This window comes from Letharia columbiana (genome assembly GCF_014066305.1).
Source record: "Letharia columbiana isolate WasteWater2 chromosome Unknown Sc0000045_s0, whole genome shotgun sequence".
In the NCBI taxonomy this organism is placed as follows: domain Eukaryota; kingdom Fungi; phylum Ascomycota; class Lecanoromycetes; order Lecanorales; family Parmeliaceae; genus Letharia; species Letharia columbiana.
The window spans coordinates 258,085-276,713 of record NW_023501089.1 but is presented as its reverse complement, the minus strand read 5'-3'; the positions used below and the strand labels follow the sequence as shown (position 1 = coordinate 276,713).

The following is an 18,629-nucleotide window of genomic DNA, read 5'->3' as shown; positions in this document are numbered from 1 at the left end:
GAAGGCTGTGGGCGAATGATTAAGTTAGATATAGAGGAGAAGAAAGAAAGAAAGAGAGGGGTCGTCAGGCTGGATCTCTGAGATCAACGCGGTCAGTAGTGGCGTAGGTATTATCTACCTTTAGTTTATTAGAGCAGTGAGGGAAAGAGGAAGGAAATAGGGAAACAGCAAGCCGGAATAGTAAGATCGTCTTGCTTTTTGGATGATACTCTTTACTCTTTGGGTGTGATGGCTCCTGATGAGGAAGATACGCTATCATCTATCATCTGGGAATCGGCATAATTACCTATACTGTCTGCCCTGCATGAAGGTTGTTTGGGGGTTCATACAGTAGTGGTGGTACTTTAGGTAGAAGAAAGCGCAAGTTTGCTCAGAGGCTTCAGGTAGTGGCGCTCCAATCAGACTAGCTCAGCCAATTAATGCCGGCACCAAACCGACTCTCCCTCTTTCGCACAGCACACTTTTAGTTCAAGACATCTTCGACAAGAGCAACGCTATGTTTCAAGCTTTCAACGGCTTATTGATCTTCTTCACCTATCTCTTCAACTCTTGACTTCCAACTTTCAACGTCGAGCTAGGAGAGAAATATACGAGATCGACGTCACAAGCTTCAACCATGACATAAAGCGTAAAAATCTCCGCAATCCTGAGACAAGACGGCCGGTTCACCAGTCTCTTGACTGCCGAGATCAGGAACCTACACTCAGGACAGGACATGCGGATCTGTATCAGACAAAGTGAAACTTTGAATGATCTGATCTGGGTTTTGAATCATCGACTCGGATGCTTTGATTTCCCGGTCCAGCTCGGATGTTGAGAGTCTAATAAATAAGTACATTATCGATGCGAGACGACTGGGAGCTGCTAGGCGGAATCAGCCAGTAATGGGCTAACTTCCTGCCAACCCAGTGCAGTGGCACGACTGCTTTGCCGGCGGCAGTGCGACAGGAATGATTGTGAGTAGGCGACAATATAGCTGTAGCTTTAGCTATAGGTGCAATATGGAATGTTTCCTCCGCAAATGCAAAGCTTCTATATGCGTCATTGACCGCCTTGACGTAAAAGCGCGCCTAGACCCTGATGTATGACGATTACTCTCGCCTCCACAAATAACTTTGATATCTTCTTCAAAAACATACATCATTCTCTACAGCTATCACACTAAGGAGGGGTACTTTGACCGGCACATTACCATCACCCTTTGCAATTCTCTTTCATACTCTTAGAAAAACATGGACGGTGACCACACAGCAAAGTCCTTTGAGCAGGGCGCCAACTCGGCCCTGAAAGAAAATGAGATGAGCACTGGCATTCATGAATCGGTCAAGCAGATTGTGAGTGGCTCCGAATCCTCTTTTGCATCAACTGAGGGACTAATGTTTGATGGGATGCAGCCCTCCGCAGGTGATAAGACCACAGGAACTGGAACCTCGATGTTCTCCAAGGATGGGGCGCTAGGATCTATGTTCAACGGCACGAAATCCCCTCCGCCAACTACCAGATGATTCCTAGAATACGCTGACACCGGATACAGCGGATGGAGCAATTGGTGGCACCGCACAGAAAGTTGGTGGCCCGCTTGATAAGGAAGGATCCATCGGCCAGCACTTTAATGCCGACGGAAAGATTGGTGGTATGGTGCAGGAGAATCTGGCAAACAAGAAGTAGAACATGCACAACGGAGACTGAGGACAGGCGTTGCATCGATGAATTCGGATGGGAAAGCGTGCCTGTACCTGTACCGAGAAGAGTCCTCTTGTGAGAGGCATAAGCAGAATGTTACAATGAGATCATCGCTCCAAAATTATTGATGCCTTGAACGTGAAATGTAACAAGCATTAATTGTGAACACGCTCTAATAATCTTCACTGGAACAGTCATTTACGGAGGGCGATTTGCCATAAGCTGCACGTGTGTAAACACTTCCCCACGGCATTCCCCCCCCCCCTCCGCGACACGACTTCTCAAACGTTGCTCCTTTTCCAAACACACCCCTAGGCTCCAAGTCTCGAATCCCTCAACAACCATGCCACCAACCTCCAACCCAGTAGCCAAACGCGGCCGCCCTGCGTTCAGACCTCCCCGCCCTACCACCAAAGCCACCAAGACCAAGACAACCACACCCCGCCGCAAATCCGCTCCCGCCAAACACAGCTTCATAGAGTCCGCCGCAGAAGACGACGAAGATGAAGATGATGACGATGACGACGCTGAGCTCGTCTCCTCTCACTCCCGCAATGCATCCGCATCAGAAGAACCAGACGCTTTTCCCACAACCACACGCGTAGGCACGCAAGACGCCCCACCAACAATGCCTCCCGCCCTACTCACAAAGCTCCTACATTACCACTTCCAAGATGACAAGGTCAGGATAGGGAAAGAGGCGAATGGAGTGGTGGGGAAGTACATGGAAACGTTTGTAAGGGAAGCGATTGCTCGGGCAGCATTCGAGAGGAGCGAGGCGGGTGGGAAGGGTATTGGAGACGACTTTCTGGAGGTCAGTAGATTCATGTCGTGCTAGGGGATGCGTGCTAACTTGAGAGATGGGCAGGTTGAGGATTTGGAGAAACTGGCGCCGCAATTGTTGCTGGACTTCTGAGGGCTCTCAGTGCCACGAGTAAGTCTCACAAAGGTCATCAAGAAGGGGAGGGCTGCGATGCTAGAATAGTGGGAGGAACTGAATAAAACTTAGGAGCCATGGGCATGAGATGGACAAGTCGAAGAGATGGCTCTCGGCCAGCCCTTGCGGAGCCACCAGCTCTATAGCTGAGCGGCTTGCCAAACAACGTCTACCCCATAGGTGAGAAAACCTGTGACTATGTGGCAGGCCGCAGCAAATAATGGATAAGTCTAGTCTGAGATCTCTCTTCCGGTCTTTCACAGTCGCCTGCTGGTATCGAACGAGTCATGGCTATGGAGTATGTTCAGTTCCAAAGGCACTATACAAACATTATCACTTCAGTCACGCATGAATCTCAACGTTCTTGAATCGACTACTTATAGGGACAGTAAATTGGTCAGAAGTTCTAAACTCTCTAGCCCCTCATCTTGGAGTCCAAAAATTGCTTTTCCTCCAGAGGTCGAATTTGAACCGGTCACAGTCACAGCAATTAGACCTCACTCCGAAAATTGGGGAGGCAACCAAAAAAGGCATACCAAGTCGTCAAGTCTAATTGCTTTCATAATCCTGCTTGGGCTGCCACAACTTCTCGGTTCGGCGAACCTTACCTCCTTCTCATATCATCTCCTGGACGCAACTAGCTACACGAAGCCTAAGATTGAGCTGGGAACAGCCATCGAAGACATTAATTGTCTTTTCTGCGCTAAATTATCAGCCTCACTTGCCCTGACCTCGCGGTCGACCTCCCTGGTCATCGTGTTCTAAACGTCCCAGCACAAGGTAAGTTTGCCCTCAACGTGTGTGGTCATGCTCTGACGGAGCCGCTCTTAGATGGCCACTGAGCTCGTCATCCACTGTGTTGGCCTGGAAGGACTTACCATCACGGTTTCTGGAGCCGACCACAGCATACCAATAATCACAGACGTGCTTCGAGTGACCACGCTCCTCGGAAGCGTTGAATACACTATCCCCCAGCTCCCTGTTACCTACAATACGGCAGATCTCAACGGGAATCTCACTATCTCCGATGAATCAGGAAAGACGCTGTACCGCTGGAGATCACATGCAATCGCGCAGCCGCCGTCGGCAGAACACCAACAGCCCAGAAGTGAGCCTACCTACAACCATGAAAGGCAAAAGCACCCTCCATGCATTTCAGCTCCACCATCCTATCGGGCAGCTGGGACACCACCAAATTTGCGCTCTAGTGGAGCTTTGAATGAGCTCAATAATAGCCAGACTGCTTCTTCGGACGCAGACGCCATGGCAGAAAACCCAGATGGTGTGTTACCATTCTCATTTCTTATACAAGGCTTACTGACTTTGCTTAGGACCTGGTCGACTACGTTCAGGGAATGGACGCAAAGTGACTTATCTCGAGTCCAGTCTGTCGCGATCCAACAGTACCAGGGACCATTCTCCTTGGTCCTCTCCAGTACAGAGATTGGAGAGAACATCTAAGCGGAAACCCAATAGAATATTCCAATTCTCAGAAGACAGCGATGCAGAGCCTTCGGGATCAGATATTCCTCTAGGCAGAAAGCGGAGACCTAGACTGAGACCCAAGGTCGCCACTACAGATGATAGCGGTTCGGACCCGTTAGAGTCCGACATCGCTCCACCCAGGAAGCGGAGATCCAAGCGGAGAGAAAGGATCAAGCTTCAAGATTCGAATGATAGGGAGTCGGAAATCTCATTGTCAGATATGACCCGCACCCGAAAGATCTTTCTGCGCCGCCTAATTGACCGCTTGTTGAGAGAGAGCGACGAGGATTCAGAACCCTTTGCCGAGCCTGTTGACGCCGTTGCAGAGGAAGTTCCGACTTACTACGCAGTGATCAAACGACCCATGGATCTGCGCACGTTAAGAGAGAACCTCGGCAAAGGAATTTACTCTACTGTGGAAAGCTTCGAGCCAGCTTTCTACCTCATCATCGAGAATTCAATACTGTTCAACGGACTGGGGCATAAAGTGTCTCAGGGTGGCTTACGCCTTTTGAAAGCATTCAAGGTTCTAATTGCTTCGCTACCCTGATGTCGCGTCATTGGCTACATGTAGCTGGTTGGGATGTGGCATTGTTCTCACCCCGAAAGCTAGGGTCTTCTCAGAGGCTCCTCATCATTACTGCAGATGCGGCTATGAACAGCAGCATTGAGCATGGAGTCATGCATTCGGTCTATCCCTACTAAGGCTGCGAGCGCAAGTTTAATGATTGTGAAAAACGCTAGGGAACGGAGGAATTGCATGGAATGGATCATTTCCTGGGTCTAAAGCTGCATCTGTATAATATGTCTAGCCGTTGAGTCACGGACAATCAGAGAAGCTCTTTTCTATTGTCAACCTATGCCCATACTGTGACTGCGCACAGTACGGTACTTGAAGTGTTCAACAGCCCAAAATAGCATCACATTTAAACGCCGACCCCACCAAGACGCTAAGAGATCGGCAGCTAGAGGATCTGCCCGCAACCCTGTTTTCAACACATCCCCGTCCCCGAGCTCCTCCACTCACCTTTCAGTATTGCATCAGATATCAATCTCTCTAAGCGCTGAGTGGCTTTTGAATTTTGAGGCCTCCGGCTGGTCATGAGACTGTCCAATGGCCACCTTGCTTAGGATCTTGCTGCAGTCGTTGATGTGTCTTAGCCCAGGGGCACGAAAGAGCTCCACCAATCATTCAGATTACGCGCGAGCTTCAATGAGACATCGTAAATGATGCATACTTTAGTCAAAAGGTCGTCAACTAGGTTGGGCGTCTAGTTGTCGTTTTGCTGCGTTATCACTTGTGCATCATTTGCGGAGAGAGGGATAGATGTCGCCCTGCATGGAGACTCGATATTATTAGACCCCCCACCGTGGACGACCTCCCCTTTAATCTATATGACCTTTGCCGATTCTTCAGAACAAGTTTCAAATCTCCCTTCGCCTTCTCGTGATTCTTCTTGTTGACCTTGTTGCTGGCCTTTCAACATCAACACTTCTCCCAAATATTTGCCATGGCTTTTGGAGCCGTGAAATCTTTTGCAGACCGAAAGCCCCAGATGACTACTAATACATCCCCAACCTTCTCTACTCTGGGCCGTAGCCCAAGCATCGGTCCCCCAGCCTACACCACAGATGACCTTCTTGCAGCAAGATACGAGAACTTTTCCAGATGGGTTCATCTCATGCGAGTCGCTATCGCAGCAATCACTTTGGTTGTTTCGGTCGCCATAATTGCCTGTGCCGGTGCTTCCTTACGGGCTTTCTCGAACTCTCGGCTTGAGCCTGAATGGATACTACCGCTCTGGCCTTTGAATGTCGATTTGCGGCCCAGCCATGCAGTCTTAGGATGCGGCATCGCTGTTGCGCTTTTGAGTCTTGCATATCTCGCTGTTGCTTTCATTCCCATGGTACGTCGCACCGTTGCCATCACCGTTGTTCAACATACTGACAACTATCGTATAGCGACAGAGACTCCACAATACAAACCTCGTCTCAACCGTTCTCTCTTTCCTCTGTCTCTGCGCCGCCCTCTTTACCATCGTATTCGCTTCGGTCGTCACCAACAACTTAGCCTACAACACTTATTCCGGAACGCTCAATTCGTGGACTTGCAGATGGCATGGCTTTGATAACGTTGCGCCTTCAAATTTCACGAAAATCTGTAACGACGGGATGGCGGCGTTGGACTTGGTCATAGTCTTGGTCATTGTTGAGGTACTGGCTGTGGGAGCTACGGCTTGGGGATGGTGGGTGGAGATGAAACTGAAGAAAGGAGGCGTGGGGGCAGCCAAGAGCGAGGTTGAGCTGGTGTGAACAATCGCCGGTCAGGCGATTTTCTATTGGTGGGGCGAGCAGCGAGAGGCATGTGCACATCGAAGCTGCTTGGGTGGGCTGTGGTGACTTTAGTGGAGTTTGGGACGCGGGTATGAGGGTTCAACGGCCTTCCTGTATATACTGGATGCCTGGGGTACGCAGATATGGATAGCAAATGTATTGGAACAAGGTCATGAAATACAGTCATCTCTCCCTTCAACATCGAGGAGCTACTGGAGGTGTTTAGGCTCCAGCCCATGGCTTTTCTCTACAGTTCGATCGACCATAGAGCAAGAATAAAATCTACTGCCCAAACCTAGCCCTAATAAGCCCTGCCGTACCCCACTATTCATTGGCATGCTCCGTACGCACCCAATCACTTTTCCAAAGGTTGACCAGCCTCTACCTTCCACATTTACGGAACGGCTCGCCATCTCTCAACACTAGCTTGTCATCCTACGCCACGAGTACCGGCTGGAAGACCACACCTCTCAATTCGTCTTCAAGCAGAATTATGAATTGCAAATTAAATAAGAATGCTTGGCAAAGCTGATTCAGCTCCGCCTCCGACTTTTTGTTAGCGTCATTCATAAAAGATTGTAGAGAACGTACTTGCCACTCTTGCAATAGCTACTGTCGTCTGCTACCTCAGTTAGACATTCGTGATATCGAAGCTAGTGGGTATACACGCTTTTTCTGGTGTTTTACCTCTAACTTAGGCGTGTAATAGCCACATCGCCAGCCCTTAAGATTACTCCGGACGCGATGCCACCATTTAGAAAGGATCCCTCTGTACGCCAGCGTACCCAACTCTTGCTCGAATCCCATTGGCGACCTGAAGCCGTAGCTGCGGATGCCTGTTCCAGTGTATCGACAGCGTATCGATAAGAGCGAAAGCATGTAATCGATGTTAGTAGCTGTGATAGATTTGCGGTGGAGCATTTCAAGTAGAGCACTGCAGGCTACGGCGAAATTGAGGCATTTAAACGAGATTTGGAGTATTTGACTATGGAGATAATAGAGTAATTACAATGAAATACTACGTAATATCAATCAAAATCCTTCATCTTCTCTATAACCTTCTCTCTAACCTAATCGTTCCAGAGCATAAGCATACTAATAAATCTCTCTCCATCTTGGCCGTCTGACGAGAATTGACGATATTTCGAGGCATTGCAACATTACCGTATTCGTGTTTAGGCTATACAGAAGCTTCAAAAATATAAAGTGGGCTGATACAAGAGTGGCAAGTACGTTCTCTACAATTTTCTATGAATGGCGCTAACAAAAAGTCGGAGGCGGAGCTGAATCAGCTTTGCCAAGCATTCTTATTTAATTTGCAATTCATAAAATTCCCGCCTACCCTTTCCACAGCCACCATGCCACCAGCCCTGCCAACCCCCGAAGAAGACGCCTACAACTCCGCCTCCGACTCCGACTTCGATGCCTCACTCTCCCCATCCTCAGGCGACGAAAGCGAGGCTAGCGATGCATTTACGACTACAGCTCAGAAAGACAAAAAACGGAAAACAGATGCGGATGGAGACGTGGACATGGCGAGTGGGGATGAGGGGATTGTGGCACAGGAGCGCAAGAAGAGGCGGCGGAAGGGAAAAGGGAACGGTAAAGAGAAAGCTGAGGATGGCCATGAGGATGTATTGGATGAGGACGAGGATGAGAACGGACAGAGGGGAGTGGGTATTAGGGTCAGACTGAGGAGTGGGAGGGGAGGGTATACTGCCCTTTACGATACTGAATTTGCTACAATTGTTGAGAACCGAACCTGGCCCTGACATGTGTCTGGCAGAGGTGATGAAACCAAGAAACCCGTCTCCAAATCCTCAGGCGCAACCATCGACCTCGACTCCGTCTGGGCACGCCTGAACAATCCTCAAGCCTCTCGACCACTGACCGATGATCAGAAGCCTCCAGACGTCAACGCCAACGCAGAGAACATTCCACCATCCTCAGATACCCTCTCGAAAGACACACTCCCCCCATCTCTCCAAGTCTCAAGTCCCGAGCCCACAATCACCATACCGCACACCTACACATTCGCCGGCCAAACCCACACTTCGACCAAAATCGTCCCCGCCGCGTCCAAAGAGGCCCAAGCGTATCTAGCTTCCAAAGATAAACTCTCCATCGCGATCGCCGGTCCAGCTCTACGCCGTCCTCTAGCACGAAAGGGGCTGCTGGATCCCAATCCGCAGGGCCTGATCAAGGGCGTTACCCGTCCTCTCCGCTCGGACCTGCCCACCAGCATCGGCGGACAAGGCACGAAGCATCTGAACACCGCTACGAAGGCTAAAGTGTGGGAGCTCGGGAAGAAGAAAGAGGTGAAGCTGAACACGGTCGAGAAGTCAAAGTTGGATTGGGAGGCAGAGGTTGAGAGGCAAGGGCTACGGGAGGAGTTGGAGAAGGCGGAGAAGAGTGGGGGAAGCTATTTGGGTAGGATGGAGTTTCTGGGGAGGGGGGATCAACTGAGGGAGGAGGAGGCGAAGAAGGCCAGGTTGAAGGAGATGGGGATCGCTGGGTGAGATTCGGGCTAGGGATCAAGGGCATATGAACAGCTTGCGTATGGATCTATATGAGCGAGAGTCTCTGTCTGTGAGGTGCTGCATTTGATACCCCAATGATTGGAGACAAGCTCCTAATGACAATCTGCTACACCAGCAGTGGATATGATACATCTTCTGAGTCAACAGGGATGAAGGGCTGAAGTGGAATTGACTGAGCAAGAAGATGGAGCGGTAGCTGGCCAGGATGGGATTAAAACAGCCAAACCTTCCAAATTAATGCAGTCTCAGATACAGAGGAAATGAAATAAGGTGTAGAATACAAGCAGTCTGAGATGCTCTTCTTGTCGTATGCTTTAGGTTCTTCCAGTCAGTTGTCTGGAAGCCACAATACGCTTACACGAAACGGGTTAGTGTTTCGGAAAGCACCGATAAGGACATATCAGACACACAGCTGTTGACATTATGATCACGCGTTGACATTGTTCGTTGCCAGTCGTCATGCCAGAACACCGAGAGAGAGTCATTCCCACCAACATTTTCAGGGAAAGGTTGGCCAGGGCCAGCATCGGACGCGTGAGTGTGCATGAAGAGTGTAGAAGTGAGGTGAGGGCCACATCGCTCAATCAACTGGGCCTGATGCTCTCGGCATGAGATGGGACCATCTGAGCCCGCCAGCTCGCGGCCCAAATGGAGCCCCCCCTTGGCTTCTACTGGACACCCGGGGAGGGCACAGCATCTCTGGCAGCTGCTTCTCCCACCCCGGCCCCCGGAGTTGTCTTTCGAGTGAGTCTGTAAGGATTGGCGAGATGGGAGGCTGGCTTTTCTATGGCTTAGCCTTTCATGTCTTCATGGAGCTAGAACAGATATCTGTTTTCATTAACCTCCGGGAAGGCTCTCGTGTGCAGGGAGCTAGCGTTCTTGCTCTGTATACTTCAACATGGTATGGATCCTTCCAGGTTCCTAGCACTGTCTGCGAAGACCTTTCATCAAGTCTTACTCGGAGCGGGCCAGCCGATCCTTCCTCCTGTGCTGTCCGCATTTGTCGTCCCTGCCTTCCTCGTCAGTATGCTCTATGGATTCATCAGGCAGGAGCATTGAGCCAACCACCTCTTCTCTGTTATTTCTGCTTTCAACATACGCTTTCTTCCTCAGGTATCACTTTTCCGTTGGCATATTCTTGCCTAGTGCACTCGTTACTCCAACAGTCTTTCGTTCCGCAGGTCAGGCAGGAGTCGCCTTCGAGAGTATTGACGCTGTTGTAGAGCAGCAAGCCGGATCAGAGGGCCTGTCATCTTTAGGTGGACGATACGGACTGCCAAAATTAGCAAGTGGCCCATAGTCTTATTGGGGCGAAGCAGTTGCTGACTGTATTGATGCTAATAGAACCCCAGACGCGAGACTGGTCAAGCTGCCATTCGCTGCACAACATTGACGTCCAGCCCCAGCAACGAAAGCGACTTGCCGAGAGCGTTCTTGTTGAGTCAAGTGGGGGGAAGCTACCCTTCCATTCCATCAGCGGTGGTTGCAGCTCGACGCTGTTTCAGGCTTGAGGTAGAGTCTTGAACACCTGGAGATCGTTGAGCAGCTTCTTGCAATCCGACTCCGAGATCGAGGACAGAAGGTTGAGCTGATAGCAAGTTCTCTGTATCTTGTCACCACTATCGGCCCCCTTGGCTCAGGATAAACCTCTCAAATTGAGAAGTAAAGTCGTTTCTTGTCCATGTGGGATAGCAGCTTGCTCGGAGGTTGGGACGAGTCACAAGACTTTTAGCGACCAAGCCGCAAGCTTCAGCAGTATTTTTCTCTTCAACTATTGTCAGTGCTGTCAACTTGCATTGTCCATGTTCGAGTCGTCCAGGACATCAGAAGGAGGCGCTTGGTGCCTGTAATAGCTGCAAGCACATCAGCTAGCTTTAGCAAGGTGTTAGGACATCTCAGTGCGGTTCTTTGCCTCCGACACTGCGTCGAACCATATTGTTGTAAGCTAGGTGGAAAGAATCCGTCTCTTTCAAGATTGCCTGACTGCATGTTGAATGCATGGTGTCTGCATTACGAGGCGTTTGAGATATGGTTCCCCATGGACTAGGCAGAACTGGGGGTGGCTCGGGAAAGAAGGACGATCTCCCAAACACTCCGACTTTTCTCCCTCATCCAACCATCCTCATCAAATCTGCCATTAGAGGAACGAAGACTCTATCGCACAGATCCTCAGCTGGCGATCTTGCTTTGCCAATCAAGCCGTCTGGCCTTGATCAGGTTTTGAAGCTCATCCACCCTCGTACCTCGAAACTATCAAAGGCTAAGCTCAGAATTGCACCTTCCGGAGCTATCGTCTTCGCCCCTGTGCAGTCTCAGGAGTCCTTAGGGTCCTCGACATTACCAGGTAAAGCTACCCTTCTACCTGCCTTGATAAGAGAAAGCTGATGAACGAGCAAAGCTGAGATTCCGGCCGTACAACCTACAGACTTGAGTACCACAAGACCTCATTCAACGCCTGTGCCAAACCAGGTAAGGACTTCTTTAAAATGGGCGCAATCTGCACTACATGCTAATATCCACAGCGCATTCCAGGCATAGCCAGCTCGCTACGATCAAGCTCATTCGAATCCGTTCGAACCTTGCAGTCAAGCGTCCCGCGAATTCGCACAACCGAGTATGAAAGGCAACGTAGAAACAATTTTCTAGGCCGCCATCCACCACCAACCCAACGTAGATCGGCTTCTCTACCACGAATTCTCGAAAATCAGCCTCCTACACAATCCTCACCGCGTCAGGGTTTGTTCCTCGGCGGTCCCACGAACCGCCCACGTCCTGGCTACACTAAAATACCTCGTTTCGTTCCTTTGGAAATTCGCCTGAATCTTTCTGTCGCAATGGAAAACAATCCTGCTTGTGTTGTCTGTGATCAGGCTCACGATGCCGAAGGGCTTGAAGTCGTGCAGTGCAACGACTGTGGCCAGCGCTTTAGCTTGGACTCTTCCCGCTCGACTCGCGGTGGCTCTGAGGTGCCTACTCTTAAGATCAACCTTCTGGACGACAAAGGAGCCCTTCCCATGTCGGATAGCAAGGGCGTCCTACAGGCCGTTGGGAACAAGCTCAAGTCAGTATTTGGTAAGGGAAAAGAGAACCAGGGACACAACATTGAGAAAGCCGCCTCTAAAGACGGTATTTCCACTAAGTCTTCTTGAGAAATGGCAAGTTTCCACTGACGCTTGGTGCCAGCACGGGGATAATGGCGCTGGTAGCAGCGACGCCGATCTTGTGTCGCTACAAGAGGTCAAATACTCCACTCTAGTCTAAAACCATTCTTATTCTGGTGACTCATGCCTATGCCGAGTGTTCTAAGTGCTGCTTGGTCCGAGTACCTCAGTATCTTAACAAAAGCTTTTCATTACTGGATGCAGTCCTCAGCTCGTGACTAAATTCCCATCACATGCTCGCAATATACGGTAACATGCCGAGACGAAAAGGAAACAATACGTATACAAGAAGTGAGTAAATCATCACCCATTACCACACCCAAGTCATTAACATCGTTTCATGCCAACAGTCATAATCATCAGAACTTTCCGACTCATAATCGAGTCCTGTGCCTGGCAACCTCTTTCCACACAGGATTCCTGTGCTTTACTCCAAGCTTCTCTGACTGCTCCACACTCATGCGGCCGCTGAGTATTTCTGTCCATCGAGGATCAAGGTGCTTAATTCCCATGGCCTCTGTCTCCAACATGGTGACCCCTAGCAGCCCTTGCGCTTCTGATTCCTTCATATCTTGTCCCCTCTCCATGGCTTTGTCGAAGGTGAGGGTTCCATCCCACAATGCCCTCCACCTTGGATCAGCCTTCTGGAGTGGATCAGCCTTCTGGAGTGTTTTATCACCTAGTCCTTGCCAATCCGGTACTACGTCTTGGACCTTTGTGTCCCTAGTCTCGAGAATTGAGTAGCCCAGCATTTTCCAAACATGCAGGTGGTCCTTGATTTCGTGATTGACATTCATCTTTCTGTCAAGCAACAATGTCCATCTAGGATCGTACACACTGAGACCCTCTTCGTGTGCCGCTTTCATGGACTTTCTATAGTTCTTACCACCCTTTTCACTGCTGCCATACTTGAAGTGTGTCTTGGTATAATGTGCCTTCAGGTTGTCCCAACGACATATGATCTCCCGAGGCCCGCCAGTCCTGCGGTCTATGCACCCGTCAAATGCGCACGGGAGCATCTCTTTCGGATCGTGTACAGACATCTCATGTCTTCGCAGATGCTCCTGGCGGTTGCACGCATACTTGCAGTGCCGACACTTGTGCGGTTTGTGACTAGGCCCAGGCCACGACTCGCGATTGAACATATCCTGGCCCTGTTTCTGCCTCTTGTTGCGTTTGTTGACAATCTGAGAGGCTGCATGGTCGCGTTCCGAATCATCATCGGACTGAAGAGGTTGAATATAAGCACTCGGGAATCTTTTCGAATTGTGCGATGAGCCATTGAGAGTTTGCCTAATGAGGTCCGCTGTCGCAGCATTTGACACCAAGCTGTCAGTGTCGTATTTTCCCTGCCATCCTTCAAATGGTGGTGCTAGCGAAGGGGCATTGGGGCTGGAGTCGCCCGCTGCGTCGTACATTTCTGTGTCTGGCTGCGGGGGCGGACTTTCGAAAATCGTGGGCTGTCCGTAATTGAAAAGGGGTTGATTGAGTTCGAAGGTGTGAGAAGCTCCAGCAGCGATCGGATTGTTGAACTCTGCTTCGAGATCACGGCTCAAAATTGTCGATTCGTCAATCTGCGCAGGTTGTACTGCCCTCCCATATAACCACGGAGAATCAGTTTGAGCTACAATAGTAAAGTCGCCTCCTGGCATACAAGCTGCCGCACCGTCGGTGATCAACGATGCTGTATCTGTGCTTGTGATATATGACCAGAGCGAAGATTCTTGCAAGGGCAACTGATCAGTGACTGCAGCCCTCTCCGGCTTTTGGGGACGGTTTGACGGGCTTGAAGAAATGGCAGATAGGTAATACTGACTCTCTGGTAGTAGCGATTGACGGCGTGAATTTGATGCTGACGAGCCCGGGGTTGATGAAGACGGTGTCCCGCATCCTGATTGGGACGCGAAAGAGGACGCTGCTGATGAACCCGAGAAGTAGGTACTCCTATTCTCGGACAAGGCAAATGATGTACGGCGAGGTGTAGCATCTGTTGGCGATGCTTCCGGAGTCAAGAATCCGAGCTGCGTATACTGAGGGTTGACAAATTGCGCTACGTCGGCCGGGCTGCCGGATGTCCTCTTGCTGCCACGGAGACTAAAGTCATCATCGCAGGGGAGGGGACGCTCCAGGAAAGACATTGGATCTGTAAACGGGGTCAGCGGGTCAACGCACGTACAGAAGCTTCGTCAACTTACCAGAGGTAGTCTCCGAAAGTGGACTCAGAATCTGTTCAAAAACACCAACTTGTCTAGAGCGCAGAAGGATACTGGTACACAAGGATGGACCTTCGCGATCCTTATAGGCTTCAAGGGTCCCGAGATATTTGAGAGGCGCGAGCAAGGCAGCTGGAATGCTGCCCCAGAGGGCCAATGTTTCAGTGAGCAACTATACGCTAGACCCTGATGGACAGTGGCTAAGCAGGACCTTCGTGAGGGACCTTACTCATCGCAAGAACTGGTACGTACTATCTGATGCATGGGGTGATTACTTACATTTCGTGGGACGGCAGTAGAGTGAAGATATTCGAGTGATCGCAATAACCGACTAATCTGAGCCTACTATCGGCCGTCGAGGCGATACATTATGAGCTGGTCTACTACATCAGCTCCACTGTTGCCAACGACTTGTGCTACTGCATATCAGGATACTATGGCAGTGCAATCCAGCCCATTGCCGGATGATCTGAATTCCTCAAGAAATTGCATCTATTTGATCTGATATTCCCAAAGAGCTCTCCTGCAGGGAGGTGCTGCGCTCGAGCCAATGATCTGATATACCAGATCTTGCTAGCCGCATACATGCAGGGTCTTTCCCCACAGATTGCGAAACATTTCACTCTCAGGAATGTGGGGCTCGGAAAACAAGACCGACCACTCACGGGCAATATACGACGAAAATCATTCCGCAGAGCCTGGCATAAGCTCCCTGCAAGAGCTCGGCCAATGTTGCCGACTTTGCTCGAGGGTCTCAATTCTTTCACGAATGGCATCAGGAGGTCACGGATTTCTGACAGCTTTAACATGCAATTCAGAGCAGAGGCTTTTTTTCGAGCCCCCCCCCGAGCTAAGAGATCTACCGCCTGCATCGCGCCTGCATCGACCCCGCAGCGACGCCTTTTCAGCTGACTTTTCCAAGCTCTGCGCATTCTTCGATTTCTGGGGGAAACCCACTCTTTCCGGAACCTCCGGATCGGACGGCCGTTGACGGTAGCCGCCCTGAACGTGCGTCTTTCTGGGGAGAGAGGCGGTCCTAGGTTCCGAGATGCGTTTTGGCCGGCTTTGGGGCCAATGAGACACGGGAGCTGTTGCCTGCGGGGCAACACCTGGATCCGTAATTCTCCGATGGCTGGGCTGACGGAGGTTTTTGGCTGTGGCCTGTGTACTACGTGTCTTGTGATCGCACAAGCTCTGCTCTGTCTGCTGCGATCACGCCATCGCCTCTTTCTCAGAAATTGAGTCGAGGCGGCGTGTAGGCTCCGGCATTCGAGGCGGAAGGTTATTGCACTGTCGCTTATGGCCTTCTTGGTGTTGGATGGCTGGCTGAATGCCTTACGATGGCCCAACAGTTTTCGATGATAGCGCCGATAATGGACAGCCTCAGATCGCTCAAAGGCGCGCCGACAGTCCCTCTGATCAGTCGCACAGGGAAGATCTGGTGAAAGCCAGATGTCCCGGCTTCGGCCGTCTTCTGGATCGTATATCTGATCAGGCGCGAATGTGTTATCCGTGAATGCTGACCGGCCCCGCTTCTTTGGACGAAGCTGGCTGCGATCACTCATTTTGCTCAGTAGGTACCTGATCTGCGTAATGATCCTGGGGGTTTTTGTATAGATCTCTGAGCTTCGAAGTCGGAATCGGGACCAAGTCTGCCATCACGCAGGGCTCGAACATATGACACGGCTGGTTCTCTGTCCGATAGGAGGAGGAGGAATACGGGTATGCTGGCGCTAGAGCCTTGGTATGTGGATCGCCTACGGTTCTCATTCGTGTCTTCAGGCGTATACGAGTATGACGAGGAGTTGACGGGTTGGTGGCAGTCCATATATATCTCTCAGGTAGGCGTTAAACGTGTGGCAGTCTTGGGTGCTAAACTGTTCGAAGATTTGCACAACCGTGGGGAGTTTGGGCAATTGATCGGTAGGAGCGATTCGAATAGAGTGGTTGGCAAACACCATGATATGTTTCTTGTGCCGATATCGCCAAACTTCAGCGGACTTGTGCCGCTACAATTACCGCTTTCTCTGGTGGCGAGCCTGCTCTACGTCCCATGCCAGATTGTATGGCGTTTACTTTCGAGGGGACGGCCCCGATGCCGAGGGGACCAGTCGGTTCGATATCAATACCGCTCACAGTGGTATTCCGCAAAGATACATCACTCATCCCCAAGAAGGATACCCTCTCCACCCGCCTCATCTTCCTCCTCTCCCAGTCCTTCCTCCAGTCCCTCAAAAACCATCATCTTCTCCCCTTTGGCTTCCGTCTCCTCTTCCACCTGATAACCTTCCTGAACCTCGCACTCCTTCAGATTACTTGCCTTGCCTACTACAGATCTTCTTCCTAGAATACAACCCTGCAGTACGGCTTTCTCCCCTACGGTAACACCGTCCATCAGCAAACATCCTGTCAACCTCACCCCCTCTTCGATCACACAATTGGCGCCGATGACAGAGGACTTTATGACAGAATGGGTGGCGACTGTTGTGTTTGGGGCGATGAGGGTTGTTGGGGCATGAATATTGGTGTGCGGTGCGATTAGCGATGGGTCGGTGGAGATCTTCTGGGAGTGGGACAGCGGGCTGGGTCCTGTGGCATATGTGTTTGGTGGGGGGTTTGTTGACGGTGGGAGGGTAGCGAGGTGGAGGGAGGTGTGCAGGAGGAGGTGAGGCGTGTCAACGCGGCGAATTAGGGGTGAAGAGGTGGTGGCTGTAGTTGTGGGGTGCACGTAAGATAGGAATGGTGGCACTGAGAGGGGTGCTTTTGCTGACTCTCTCTCTTTGAGCGCGCTGACATTCGTACTGCTCATGCTCGCCAGGTCGATTTCGTCTTCGATGTTCCCACTCGCATGGATGCCATTTTCACCATCTCTGCCTTCCCCAGAGGAGTGTGTCGGGTCGAAGACTTCGCGCAGACGAAGCTTCTCGGCTAAACCCTCTTGCCAGCCCGCTTTAGCCCACCAGCCGACGACATCTTCGCTGATACTGTCGAAGTGTTCGTTCCGCTTGATCATGTCAAGGACCCAGTAAGGAAATAAGTAGATGTGTGCATCGCGGTGGGTGGTGAGCATTTTGACCCGGCCATGCTTGCCAATCAGGCCATGGCGGATAGGAAATCCTTTCTTCTCTTCGGTAATATCGCGGAGTGTATCCGTCGTCGTGGCGTAAAGCAGCTTCGAGATGTGTGGTCTCAGGGAGCCTTCTGGTGGAGGCACCGCGGGTTGCTGTAAGGATGTCGTGATCACAAAGTCCGTCTCGGCACCTTTGACGCTGTCCTCACCTTTGGTTTCGAACCATACCCCTAACCCTCCTCTCCTTCCACCACCCTCCCCACCTAGCCCCATTTTCGCCCCCCGATACCCCTCAGATTCCAGGCTCGCTCCGCCCAGCCCACCTTGGTGGATCATCCATGCTTCGAGCAATGATTCGCCGGGTAATCCACAGACGAGGTCGCAGGGTAGGACGATGAAGTCGCCGTTGATCGCTGCTTGGATTTCGGGATGGCGGAGGATTTCAGCGGTCGGCGTGTTTTGGGAGAGTGAGGAGGGGGCGAGGAGGTCCGGCTTGGGGAGGGGAAGGGATGTGAGGTGCGGGTTTTGGGCAAGGGCTGTGGTGATGGCCGCGGCTGAAGAAGGCGGGGTGATGAGTTTGATGTCTTTTGGTCCTCGTTAACTTTTGGATCATGGAGGTTGTGCACACAAATAAAACGCTTAGACTTGTTGTAGTTTTGACATTTTCTTTCTTTTCATAGTGGTGGAAATATCGGCAAAAGATAAAGCACAAAGAGCTTCTCTTGGTAGAGATTTGGAGCAAGACAGGCAGTGGAAATTGGAAGCAAACATATGTACAGACAACCAGAAGTGAGAAACGTGCGCTTACTCGTAATTCCCATGCGATAGCACCAATCCAACGGGTACCATACCATGGGCCGATTGGCTATGGGAACGAGGGCTTTGGGAAAGTCTTCCGGGCTGGCGGTGAATGTGGTCAGCGACACCCCGGGGCCACACAAAACTATAGCTTGGAAGCCTGGCGATGGCATGCCTAAAGCGTGAGGCATCCTCCCTCTATTAAATTGTGGTTTTGCTTAAATGGTATGTCGAGGCAGTCGGTCAAAAACTTTGATCTGGAAAAAGGATCTTGTCGATTTGTCATATGATCTTCTTTTCATTGAAGTAAATAAATAAGGGTCATTACCAGAGCGAAAGCATTTTATTACCAGTCCATTGGAGTGAACAAACTATTTATGACTCTGATGGGGGTTGGTACAAAATATT

The 18,629-nt window shown here is 50.8% G+C and overlaps 8 protein-coding genes across 8 annotated transcripts; 5 read left to right on the top strand and 3 right to left on the bottom strand.

Moving 5' to 3' along the window:
• Positions 1–1,232: 1,232 nt before the first annotated feature.
• On the top strand, positions 1,233–1,668 carry HO173_010077 (uncharacterized protein; the record flags this gene model as incomplete). The annotated part of the gene is made up of 3 exons (XM_037311963.1): positions 1,233–1,334; positions 1,395–1,473; positions 1,535–1,668. 3 exons carry the CDS (start codon positions 1,233–1,235, stop codon positions 1,666–1,668), a joined length of 315 nt encoding a protein of 104 aa, XP_037161207.1.
• A 358-nt stretch (positions 1,669–2,026) lies between these two features.
• On the top strand, positions 2,027–4,655 carry HO173_010076 (uncharacterized protein; the record flags this gene model as incomplete). The annotated part of the gene is made up of 3 exons (XM_037311962.1): positions 2,027–2,497; positions 3,452–3,902; positions 3,952–4,655. The coding sequence occupies 3 exons, from the start codon at positions 2,027–2,029 to the stop codon at positions 4,653–4,655; spliced, it is 1,626 nt and encodes a 541-aa protein (XP_037161206.1).
• Positions 4,656–5,616: 961 nt separating this feature from the next.
• Positions 5,617–6,418, top strand: HO173_010075 (uncharacterized protein; the record flags this gene model as incomplete). The annotated part of the gene is made up of 2 exons (XM_037311961.1): positions 5,617–6,012; positions 6,068–6,418. The coding sequence occupies 2 exons, from the start codon at positions 5,617–5,619 to the stop codon at positions 6,416–6,418; spliced, it is 747 nt and encodes a 248-aa protein (XP_037161205.1).
• A 1,379-nt stretch (positions 6,419–7,797) lies between these two features.
• Positions 7,798–8,958, top strand: HO173_010074 (uncharacterized protein; the record flags this gene model as incomplete). The annotated part of the gene is made up of 2 exons (XM_037311960.1): positions 7,798–8,150; positions 8,226–8,958. The coding sequence occupies 2 exons, from the start codon at positions 7,798–7,800 to the stop codon at positions 8,956–8,958; spliced, it is 1,086 nt and encodes a 361-aa protein (XP_037161204.1).
• A 2,049-nt stretch (positions 8,959–11,007) lies between these two features.
• On the top strand, positions 11,008–12,173 carry HO173_010073 (uncharacterized protein; the record flags this gene model as incomplete). The annotated part of the gene is made up of 4 exons (XM_037311959.1): positions 11,008–11,323; positions 11,378–11,448; positions 11,502–12,105; positions 12,163–12,173. The coding sequence occupies 4 exons, from the start codon at positions 11,008–11,010 to the stop codon at positions 12,171–12,173; spliced, it is 1,002 nt and encodes a 333-aa protein (XP_037161203.1).
• A 341-nt stretch (positions 12,174–12,514) lies between these two features.
• Positions 12,515–14,278, bottom strand: HO173_010072 (uncharacterized protein; the record flags this gene model as incomplete). Its single annotated transcript, XM_037311958.1, has 1 exon — positions 12,515–14,278. One exon carries the CDS (start codon positions 14,276–14,278, stop codon positions 12,515–12,517), a length of 1,764 nt encoding a protein of 587 aa, XP_037161202.1.
• A 509-nt stretch (positions 14,279–14,787) lies between these two features.
• Positions 14,788–15,918, bottom strand: HO173_010071 (uncharacterized protein; the record flags this gene model as incomplete). Its single annotated transcript, XM_037311957.1, has 1 exon — positions 14,788–15,918. The coding sequence occupies one exon, from the start codon at positions 15,916–15,918 to the stop codon at positions 14,788–14,790; it is 1,131 nt and encodes a 376-aa protein (XP_037161201.1).
• Positions 15,919–16,511: 593 nt separating this feature from the next.
• On the bottom strand, positions 16,512–18,394 carry HO173_010070 (uncharacterized protein; the record flags this gene model as incomplete). Its single annotated transcript, XM_037311956.1, has 2 exons — positions 16,512–18,007; positions 18,232–18,394. 2 exons carry the CDS (start codon positions 18,392–18,394, stop codon positions 16,512–16,514), a joined length of 1,659 nt encoding a protein of 552 aa, XP_037161200.1.
• Positions 18,395–18,629: the final 235 nt, after the last annotated feature.